Consider the following 12,154-nt stretch of genomic DNA (forward strand, 5'->3'; position numbering starts at 1 on the left):
CAAACTCAGTCAGTGCATATCAGCAATATTGCATGAGAATATTGTAATTATACCTACAAGGGAGTAACACAATCCTTCATTATACTGTGCCCTTATTTCCTAACTCGCTTCAAGCTCAGAGAAAGAACATCATAACAAGATCTAATGCATATTCAGAACTCTGAATCATTCTTTCTATTTTTTGAATTTAGAAATGCATCCCAGTGCTCAGTGGAGGAAGTTAACCACACAAACTGAGATGCTGTTCCCCTGCTGAGCAAAGGAAAGCTTTAGCCAAAGATTAAAGAAGATCATTGTAAATAATGGTTATTGTGGGGTTTTCCTCATGGCTTCCACAATGTTTTATTTATAGTATTTCTATTTTTGCACGGTGATTCATCTCCACAATAACAGCTGGATTCTGGGTCACTGTCCATTTAATGGAAATAAATTCTGCTGGGGAGCAGAACAAAGGCAAAAAGACCAGATTAACCATGATTTAGATTTGCATCCCAAATTCCTTCAATGAACCCTAGATACATTGACAAATATACTATACACAAATATCAGTTCATCAGCATGAGACATGAACATTCAGTTTGGAGAAATCGTTTAATGTGCAGTTTTGGAATATTATTGTACAAAATTAATGATTTTTATAACCTTCCCTCCCTCATGTGCACTGTCAGTTTTTTGTAAAGGTAAAACTTAAATCTAAATATTCTTTAAAAAAAAAAAAAGATTTCAGGAACAAAATAGTTAAAGAAATTAAAGGAATATAGTTCCCCCCAGTTGTTTTTTTTTTTTTGTTTTTTTTTTAAATAATCTTATTAGTTTAGAAACATATTCATTGTTTTTCTTCCCAAGTACGTTTATCTCGTTCAATGGATGTTGTAAAACAAACAAAAATATTGACTTTAGTTTATTTTTTGCAGTATAACCAGAGCGTTTTCTTTGACGGTGAGATCGATTTTTTTCCCCCCGTTAGGTGCAGATCAGTGGAGAATTTAAGCTTTAGAGTTTTAAACCAGCTCTTTGGATCTCTTCAGTACTCTTGTTCATTTTGCACAACTATGTCTGGTTTCCACTCAGGGTATCTGTTTCTGTTCAGGGTTTCTTTTCACCAGTCTCATTTTTTCCGCCTCCTTTTCTTTTTTTTAGTCAGGTGTGTGTGTATATCTACTTGTGCATTACTGTCCTTTTCTTAGAGAAAAGTGTCATGTTTTGTGTGTGCGTTTGTGTTTTAGTGGCACACTCTTAAATCCCATACTGAGTACAAAGTGCAGCTTGAGAAGGCTGAGAAAACAGTTTTGGTATTTTGATCTAGTTTTCTAAATCCCAAGATCCATTTCAGTGTTTTAAATGAAGAAAGAGAATTGCACAGATTAGCATATGAAAAGAAACAGAAAGAAATGATGGAACAATTTAGATCAGAGCTATTAAAAGTCGAAATATAGAGCAAGAGAGCACCACATGCTGTTTACAATAGAATATTCACACTAGATTGTCTTCATTCAGTCGATATCAGAAACTGTAAAACCGTTATTGCTGTAGTGTCTTATTTTGTCATCATACTGTTGTTATTCATTTCATATTTCATCATTATGCTGTTCATCATTTTGACATACTTGTGCAGCTATGAGTATATGGAAGATTTTCAGAGGAGGGATTGTATTGGTTTGGTTTGTGAGGGACAAACAATAATATCTCTAAAAACCATGATGGTCAGTGTTATTTATATATTATTGCACATTTAAAATGTCAAGTGTCATGGTCCTCTTATGTGTGTTCTGTTATTGACGGGTTTCCATGTATTAATTATTATCTTGCACTATATTCTTATTCAGCTAAAGCAGAGCCTGTCTTCACAGTCATTTATTGAAATTGGTGAATATATTTTCAAATTGGCTAATCACAGATTTGCTTCATTTGTTTTGGGTACCATATATATTGGGAATGTACAGTATATCATAAGAAGATACTACAGTATCAAAGAAAAAATGATCACACATGAAAATGTACAGTACAGCACATACTCTTTCCACTATTAAATCGAATCTTATGAGAAAATGTAAACTGTTTGTAAAAATGATCCTAATTAATTCCATTGTAAAATAATTCCTTTGTTTTTAATTGTAATTACATCTGGCAACACACACCCACACACGTACAGTATTTATGATTGGAATATTTATATATTCATGAGGCTGAGTTTCATCTAATTGTAAGACATTATCACTGAATACACTACAGTTATGTATTTTTTATATATATATATTTGTCATCTTTTTTATATTAATACTGGAACCTGTGTTAGTGAAATAAGTGAGTGATCTCAGGAGGAATCTCTCTTAAATGTTATGCATATTGTTGCATACTGTTATGTATATGTTGTAGTTTGATCATGGATGCATCTCTCACTTGTGCAGAGCTTGCTACACCTGAATGATGATGGGAGGCATGCAATTTTTTATTGTAATATAAACTGCTGTCCATGCAATTGTTTTTCTTATGCAGTACATTTCACAGTGTATTGTTTGATTTATGACTGTTTTTGGTTATTAAACTGTAAAAGAATGTCTTTTGGCTTGTGTTAGTGCTTTAGTATTGTGCATGAACAAACCTTGTGAGCCAGTGGCAGATCTGCTGGGCAATGGCTCAACGGCCCATTAGTTATCACTATGATTCAGGTGCAGAAGAACTAGATCAGACCTGACAGGAAGAGGTGGTCAGCCCCACTATGGGCTCTGACAAACGTCTGACCATGCTGTTCCAGAGGTCGTGCTCTCATGTATCACTCTGTGACGAGTAGAAGAAAGAAGTTAAGGATGAGATGAACTCTAGGTCAGCGATGCAGCTTCATCAATGATTCATTCATCCCTCATTCCCCTCAGTGCAGTCATTTTATTTCAGGAAGACTTAAAGGGATAGTTCCCCAAAAAATTCTCTCCCACTTATCACTCCAAACTTAACCTAAAGATGTTGTTTTTAACTGAATCAAAGCTGAAATAAAATACAAATATTAGTATGTTATTAAAAATGATATAAGATATAAAACTTAGTTGACGGTGGCATAACTAAGTTACTGCATATATATAATGTAATATAGCCTAGAGGTCATACTAAAATATGATATACTAAAATTATTTTTTTAGTAGCAGAGGGGATCTAATCAAAATAAATAAAACGTTTTGGTCACTTTATTTTAAGGTTAAATTCTAGCTGTTAACATTAACTACGAATTTTGCCTCAAACTACTAATTTGCTGCTTATTAATAGTTAATAAAGTAGTTTTTTTTGTATTGGGTAGGATTAAGGATGTAGAATATGGCCATGCAGAATATGTGCTTTATAAACAGCCAATACTGTATGTCAGCAATAGACATGCTAATAAGCACCTAGTTAATAGTGAGAACTGGTCCCTATACTTAAGTGTTACCTTTTTTGTTAATTTGTATATAAAGCAGGTGATGTAATTGGATTATGTGTCTGTTTTATTAACATTTGCTTAAAATAGACACAGTACACGGTCAAATGTATAGGCTACATTTTCAAATTTACTGCCCCCTAGTGGTATATGAACAGGACATTAATTTTCATCCCTACAATAAGTTAAAATATTTAGAGTGGTTAAGCAGAGAACTTAATCCTGATGGGACCCTAAGGGGTTTATTTGCATTATGTTTTGAAATTCATAAATGAGGAGCGCAGAGACCTAACTATTGTGCCTTTTGCATGAACCAAGCAGAATTATTTTCTATAAAAATATCGACCAATTTAAAGTTGATGAAATCAGTCAATGTTTTGTTATTTAATGCAATAACATTCACACATTTTCATTAAAGAAAATGTTTATTATTTATGAAAGACTGCATATGTATCAAATTAATTTTGTAGATGCTAACCTGAGCAAATCTTTGAAAGACTAAATAAGTTCACTCTTATTTGTTGTGCTGTTTTCAACATTTAAAGTAACGGTTCGCCCAAAAATATAAAATTTGCTGAAAATTTACTCACCCTCAGGCCATCCAAGATGCAAATGATTTCATCAGAAGAGAATGCTCACCAATGGATCTTCTGTAGTGAATGGGTGCCGTCAGAATTAAAGTTCAAACAGCTGATAAAAACATCACAGTAATCCATTCAACTCCAGTCCATCAATTAACATCTTGTGAAGCGAAATACTGATGTTTGTAATACATTCATCAGAGTTTTTATTGCTTTCTACAAGGAAAAAGTTGTCTTATTTGAATCAGGAGAGAAATGTACATTTACAAATGGAAACATCTAAATCAAACATGTTGGTGGAATTTGATGTGAGAGAACAAAGAGTGGATGGACTTTTTCCACTGGAGGAAGTGTTATTATGGATTATGGACTGGTATTTTGGCCAGAATTGAAAATCTTTAGTGTCCACACATCTGGAAATTCATCTTCGGCCCCACAATAACATATACCTCAAATACACTTAACTTTACAGTCCAAAACACATACAGGGACTTCTTGCCCCATGGATTACAGATGCGTAGGACATAAAATTAACGTATAGAATTTATATATATAGAAAGGCTAATAACACACACAAAAAAAACAAAACAAAAAAAAACAAGTGATGATTTAAAGTTAAAACGCTTTAATGATGGATTACAAACACACAGCTTTTTTGCTTCACAATACATAAATTCATGGACTAGAGTAGTGTGAATTACTTCTTTTTATCAGCTGTTTAAACTCTCTTTCTAACGGCACCCATTCACTGCAGAGGATCAGTTGGTAAGTGATGTAATAATGAATTTCTCCAAATTTGAAGAAACAAAATCATCTACATCTTAGACGGCCTGAGGGTGAGTATATCACAGCAGTGCTGCAAACGGATGTAGTCCCAGAGATTGTCATTCAGTCACTTTCACCATACATCACCACAGTAAGTGTTCTTATACAGTATACCAACCTCACATCACCCGTAGAGAGAAGAAAATGTCCCTGACTGCAGTGCTAGTTCACAAAGACAAATATTAATGTTGCCCATGGCTGACAGGACAATCATTTGAGGACGATCACCTTCTGTCACAAAGTTCACAGTGAAATACTGTGGCTTATCTATATCTACAGTATATTGTTCTAGAAACAGCCTGAAAGCAAATGTAAATAAGCATTGTGTTTCAATGCTTTATAATGTTTTTTAGTGACACAATATGTCTGTTTGTTCCTACTAGTTCCATACAGCAAAAACAATATATTTTCAGATTCATTTGTAAATTAATTGTAAATATACAAAAATGGCCAAAAAATATTTTACAAGTAAAGTTATCCCCATTACATTTTGCTCTCCTCATTACATTCAATACATTTTGAGTTCATCCAGAATGGAATTTAAGAATTAAAACAAATTTTATTGCCATTTTCAAATTTTAAAGTACATTTTCTATTTTTTTTTTTTTTGGGGGGACTTGAAACTTTAAAGAAATGTATCTAAAAGTTTAGAAATATATTTAAATACTATACTGTTTACAACATTCATTCAGAATATTTTCTAAATATATTTTGGTCAGAAAAATATAATTTTTATTTTTTTTTTGCTGTAAAGTATAGCACAGAACTTACATCAATTTAGAGGGTGTCAAAATGAAATGAACTTGTTTCCATGAAATGGACATGAAGCATAAATAATATACAGATTCTTTTAATAAACATTAACAGAAGAAGTGGAGAAGGAGCATCTGGGTCTCTTGCAGGGTGGTTCCATCTTCAAAACATCTTCCAACTATTTTTTTTTTAATTTTGGTGAAACACTGCCCGTTCAACACTGCTGTCTGATCTAATGCTGCACTGCCTTCAAATGTCTGGATACACTGTACTGTACCTCAGCACTGCACTGAGTTTGAATGACTTCACAGGAAATGACTCTCATTAACAGGTTTTTCCCACACCCAGCAGAAGCTCAGAGGTCTGTAAAGAAATATGGGCGAATGTACAGGAAAAAATACTTCAAAGGCATGTCTGTGACTCTTCTTAGATGTCTGCAGACTTAATTTATTGGCTTTCTCCATACGTCTCTCCAAGGCATATGTATAGCTAATGGAAAAAGTTTGTGCAACCTTTGGATTTACGTTTAATATTCAGGAATGTCACATATAAATCACTTTCTTGAAGTCATTATAAAGAATTCTATGATTGAAAATCCAGGTAAATTCAATTATTTTTGGAATTGTATATGTAAGACGTGACATGCATAATATTATATATCTGGAGGTTCATGGAAACACATCCAGCATTCCAGCATGGAGTGTTTGTGAAGCAGAGCAGATGATCTGTGTGCAGTGGAGATGCTGGAGGTCAGAATGACAGGGTAAGAATGGACTGTTGATGTCTCCTGTGATTTTCTGCTGGGCTCAAGCATTTTTCATATACTGCAGATGATGGAACCAGTCAGCAATTTCCTACTGCAAGAACAGTATTTATTTATTTTGCTTCTGTCAGAATGATATTCCAATTATGGCCATGCAAAAATAATTCTAAGCATTGAGACAACATATTGGATATGAAAAATGACAGTCTGCAATTAGATTCCAATGCCACTTTTTTCACTTAACTGAGTTGTCATAAACATTTCCATCACATCTCAAATTGTGCACTGTTTATGTGCACTGTGCCCGAGTTTAATAGCATTCTGTAATAGAAAAGTGATGGAAACAGCATTACAAAAATCCACAAGTAATCAACACGACATAAAAGCTGCGAGTTTGTAATAAATTCATCATTAAAATGTTTTTAACTTAAAACCTAGAATGCTCTATCCATTTCTGGAATAAAATGTCCATCTCCTTTGACTTGCTAAGGCGAATTTCACACTCTCACCCTACCACTGTCCAGTGGGGGTATACTATTAATTTAAACATTGGTATGAGTTAAATTGCTTTGCATAATTGAAAATACTTAAATTAAATGCAGTTGAACTATTCCTTTGTATTTGATTATATTTTAATCTAATTATTCTTTAAATGTTTTGTCATTTTCAGATCTGCTGTGAAGTAGCACAACTCTCTCTTCTGTTTTCTTCTCACCATCTGCCTAACATCCATTGCATACATTTCTTTCCTGAACAAATCTTTTGCCTCAAAAAAGCCTAAAAAGTTCTCAAGCAGCCTCGGTCCACTGCACCGTTAGGTAAGGCAGATGCACCATAGTGTGACAAACAGCAGAGGGCGCTATTGCATCATATTTATTGACGCTTAAAGCTCAAAACATAAAGTGCAGTGGGAAACAGCTGGAGAGAGAGGGAGAGAGAGAGACAGAGAGAAAATTCCACATTCTATTTTAATGTGGAAAAATGCATTTATGTAAGTATCATCTTTTAATCTTATCATTATGTTGTACTGTATACAGCGCATATTTTAGTATTTTTGTCTCGGTAGTAAGTTAGTGATGTCCTAAATGTGTTATAGCATTCTATGCCAGTCATTCACCAGTAGATGGCAAAGTTTACTGTGCTACTATAATAAGAAATAATTTGGAGGTCAAAGAAAGGTCAGCAACAGCAGCTCCTGATTACTGATATAAGAACACTGGCTCACATGTTTGCACATGTGAATTTGAAGCTCATATTTAATCTAGAGTGAAGCCAAGATCAGATTATTTTATTGTCTCATGGTTTTGAGCATAAGGCATGTCATTATTTATTAATGTGGTTCTGATTTATGACTCTCATGTGTTCCTCCTGCAGCCACACACACACACACACACACACACACACACACACACACACACACACACACACACACACACACACACACACACACACACACACACACAAATGGGTGATGGTGTCCTGTGGCTGTGACAGGTGGGTGAAGGCTTTAGCGTTGTCTTGCTGTCTCCCACATGGTATGTTTTTGAGATTAAAATAAGATGGATAATCACAGAAACAAAATTAGAGATATTAAAATATTACTCTTTAAAAAACAACAACAACAAAAACACAACTTTACTAAGAAATAATAATAGAAACTAAGATGCTAAAATGAACATTAGCATTAGTTTCTTAGTCTCTTCTGGTCCTGTTCACTTCTGTGACAACATTTTGGCTATTAGTGGTCTATAATTATGTCAGAACTGAGGGACAGATTAAATTTTGTGAACATTAATAGAATCAATTTCACATCATAATAATTTTTTTAAGATTAATATTTATTTGTTTAGATTGTCACATTTTAAATGTAATATTTTTATGGATTTTAATTTCATACGAAAGTCTAGTAAACAATCCATACATTAAATACAAAAGTTGGTAAAAGTATTCAAGTGCAGGTTTAATGCGACATTCACCTTATGCCGTAAAACAAAGTTGTCTTTGCATCTTTCTGTTGAGGTTCAAAGTTAATTTACCTCAAATCTGAGGTCCAAAGGTCTCTGTAAAGGTTTTACAGTGAACTTCAGCTCTCCAAACAGACATCCAGCATTATTGATTTGTTTTTGTCATGTCATGTCACTATACACACTATACAAGTATAGTGTAAATGTAAAAATCTTTCACAGTTAAGTCTCCCTTTAGACCACCTGACAGTTGGAAGAGAGATGGCGCGAGAGAGAGAGACACTGTAATTAACTGCCTTCATGACTGGAGCCATTAACAGCGCAGCACTGCATTAAAATTGCATCGTAATGGCTGGAGGCTGACATGCTGCTTGAACAGTGGATACATCTGAGTTCTGCTGGGGGTAGAGTGCTGATGGGACATCACAAGCTCAGGTTTTTGAACTGAAGGCGAGGAGACAGCCTCCTCTCCTTGAGACGTTTTAAGTATTTAGGTTACAGTCACAAAAGGGGATGAGACTGTATGAGTGCCGTCATAGAATCCTCTGCCTCTAGCTCTCACCCTACCACTGTCCAGTGCACTTCAATTATTATTTTGTTCTGTTGTAAAATAAAAAAAAACAATATACAACATCCACGCCCAAATATCTTCATACCGAGCATATTTTATTTATTTACATATTTATTAAAAAAAAAGTAAAGATGTGCACTTAAAATACCTTTCAAATAAAATGTAAAATAAAGAAAATCAATATATATATGCATAAATTATATAAAAAATTATGGACACTCCCAGTATAGTATACACCGCGTGCATAATTATTAGGCACGTTGATATTCTGATGATATTTTTTTCCAAGCACATTTTACCAATTCCAAACCATCAATCTTTATAACTACTATTAATTTAGTATTTAATCATTTAAAAGTGATATATAATTGTCCATGAAGGCTGGAAGTTAAAAACTCCTTATATTCAGGTGTGCAAAATTTTTAGGCATGTTTTCTTTTACAGATAAAATGAGTCAATAGTTATTAGGATTGATGTGGTTTGTAATGAGTAAAATGTGTTTGGGAAAAAAAAAATATCATCAGTATATTAACGTGCCTAATAATATACACGCAGTGTATATGAGAACAGCCAGTGCTCCACAAAGATCTAAATTCAGAAAAACTGTGGCAACATCTCCAATATGCTTTAAGAAACCTACCTGCAAAGCAACAGTATAGGCAGTTGTGCAAATGCTGTAAAATGAGGATGCTGTCAAAAATAATGTCATAAATACATTTTCTTTATCAATTAACTTCTATTACCTAAATTAAATCAACATTTGGTGTGACCATCCTTTGCGTTTAAAGCAGCTTTTGCCCTAGGTGCGCTTGCGTAAAGTTTTTCAGGTAGCTTTGCTGGTAGGTTTCTTGAAGCATTGGAGGAAAAGTGGACAGGCAGTAATCCACTCAATTCAGAAGCCAAAATGGACAGACTTGCCGTAATGCACAGAGACAAACAAATGGTAAAACAAGGGTAAACACTGGCAGTGTTTTGCGGAATTTGATGGAATAATGGTTTTTTTAAATGATATGATCTATCTATCTATCTATCTATCTATCTATCTATCTATCTATCTATCTATTCAACACACACACACACACACACACACACACACACACACACACACACACACACACACACACACACACACACGTATCACGGATTCTACATTTTCCTGAATGGAGCAATGAAAACGGAATTAAAGCTTCTTTTAGTTCAGATAAATAATAATGAATGAGGGGATGAAAAGGGTCTCATAGAGATGACATGGGTGAATGAAGGCAACATTACCGATGACGACCACAGGGTGGCAACACACACAACGCTGCAGTTATTCGCATGTTCACAGGAGCTTTGAAGTTGCCCGTGGATGTCATGTAGCAACGTTGTGATGGGTGCACACATAGCCATAAAAGTGCAGACCACGACACACGAAAGCCCCGACGAAAGAACCGAGGAAAGTTGTCCGGGGCCTCACGAAGAGATGACATCCCATCGGAGAGACGCGCGCCACCTGAACTGCACGGTTTATTTTGTTGACTAAGAAAAGTTTCATGAAGATATACAATGTTTATGAATGGGAGTTCTCTGAACAGCTCTGCACTGGACCCTAGCGAGCAAGCACTTCACCGGCCGCCCTGGGTCACTACAACTCTCGGGTGTTTCCTCATATTCACTATAGTGGTGGATATTTTAGGAAACCTGCTGGTGATTTTCTCCGTCTACAGAAACAAGAAACTTCGGAACGCAGGTGAGTTGTGCGCGCGAGCTTGCACAGGTTTGACACGCGTGTCACATATATTTCACACGAACTGCTAAAATGTTGCGTGTGAGGCGTGAAGACAAGAGGATACACCAAACAATAACACTGACAGGCAGGAATCAGAAAGGAGCGCGCGCAAGCTTCTCTGATACACGCGCAGGTTTCGTGTTTCCCTGAAATCGCATCGCAGGTGTTGTGTCGAAATCTGTAGACCAACGTTTCCCCTTAACGTTAATATACTGAAAAATTAGATTCAAATACAACCAAATTGCACTTTATACTTTAAAAGTGGGCGTGACCATTTGCAAAAGTATCATTATAATGAACAGGAATACCAACTAGAAAATATATATATATAAACATAAAAATACATATATAAATCTACAGTGTAATTATAAATATATAATATATATTTTTTTAGCAAATAAAACGTTGATTCTAAACTGTACATTCCAGAGTTCATGTTACAGTGTAATTATAAATATATAGTACCAATTAACGACATGTACTTAACATCTAATTGCTGAATAACTTGTAAACACACCTCGTTAATACTATTATAACTTTAAAATGTAATATGGCCAATGGACATCATGTTTTTTGGATGAATTTTGTTATTAAAGTTACATCACTCCTTCTGTTTTAAAATGAACTTTAGAGGTACCATTAGCAAAATAAGTCATAATTTAATAAAAGGTAGAGTCTGATGTCTCTTGTAACAAAAATGTAGGCTACTGTACAATTGCAAAACAATAATATATGATTTCAGTAGCTACATTTCAGATTTCACATTTTGCCCAATCTCCATCACATTTGAGTGTCTTTCATTTCTGACAAAGGTTATTATATTTTTTATTTTCAAAACCATTTTCTAACAGCAACAGCAGTGGGCATTTTTAGCAACACTTCTTCATGCTTTGTCAATTTCATTTTTTTCACAAAAAAAAAAAAAAAAAAAAAAAACGAAACTTGAGATAGTCAGTGAAAGGTTGCAGGTTTGAACCCCACGGAAGGCAATCCAAGGGCCATCATCACTGAACCTTCAACCCCAAACTTGTTACTCCAGCCTAGTGATTCTCCCTGTGTACATGCTTGTCCACTATATATATATATATATATATATATATATATATATATATATATATAAAACCATTCATAAAACCATTCGGAATCAGTAACTGAATCCCAGATTTTGGTCTATTTAGTATTTATGATGCTTTTAATTCCATGATTTTCCATATAATAGACATTACAAATAACTGTTAAAATGATCGTAAACATATTTTTTGGTCAGTACAAACTATATCTATATACATTTTGTGTGTATGTGTGTGTGTGTGTCCCTGGAAAATATTCAGTGCTGAACGAGTTAAATGAGTTATTTTGGGGACTCGATATCTGTGTACCTGTCAGCAGCTGTGCTTTGGGTCTTCCCTCTTTTTTGCTGCTTCATCCTGTGAGAGTTACTATGCACATATCCAAGCTTTAAACTCTGATCTGCACACAGAGAGGCTGTTTGGTTATATTAGGGAAAATGAACACGTTCG

The 12,154-nt window shown here is 34.6% G+C and overlaps 2 protein-coding genes across 5 annotated transcripts in view; both read left to right on the forward strand.

Moving 5' to 3' along the window:
* Positions 1-2,560, forward strand: part of LOC109089579 (kelch-like protein 5) — a 62,650-nt gene extending 60,090 nt beyond the window's left edge. The window contains exon 12 of the transcript XR_006153717.1: positions 192-2,560. The gene's annotated coding sequence lies outside the window, so the exon portion shown is untranslated. The remainder of the gene's footprint in view (positions 1-191) is intronic.
* Positions 2,561-10,085: 7,525 nt separating this feature from the next.
* The window catches only part of LOC109082585 (melatonin receptor type 1A-A), a 48,414-nt gene continuing 46,345 nt past the window's right edge, over positions 10,086-12,154 (forward strand). For 3 of the 4 annotated variants that reach the window (XR_006153719.1, XR_006153718.1, XR_006153720.1), the window contains exon 1: positions 10,457-10,595. Coding sequence is in view for 1 of the 4 variants with exons in the window: in XM_042716675.1 (XP_042572609.1) it covers positions 10,412-10,595 (184 nt within the window). In the remaining 3 variants the exon portion in view is untranslated. Of the gene's footprint in view, positions 10,596-12,154 lie in introns of all 4 variants that reach the window. The other variant, XM_042716675.1, reaches the window with a different exon arrangement.

The sequence above is a fragment of the Cyprinus carpio genome, chromosome B1 (assembly GCF_018340385.1).
Source record: "Cyprinus carpio isolate SPL01 chromosome B1, ASM1834038v1, whole genome shotgun sequence".
NCBI lineage: Eukaryota > Metazoa > Chordata > Actinopteri > Cypriniformes > Cyprinidae > Cyprinus > Cyprinus carpio.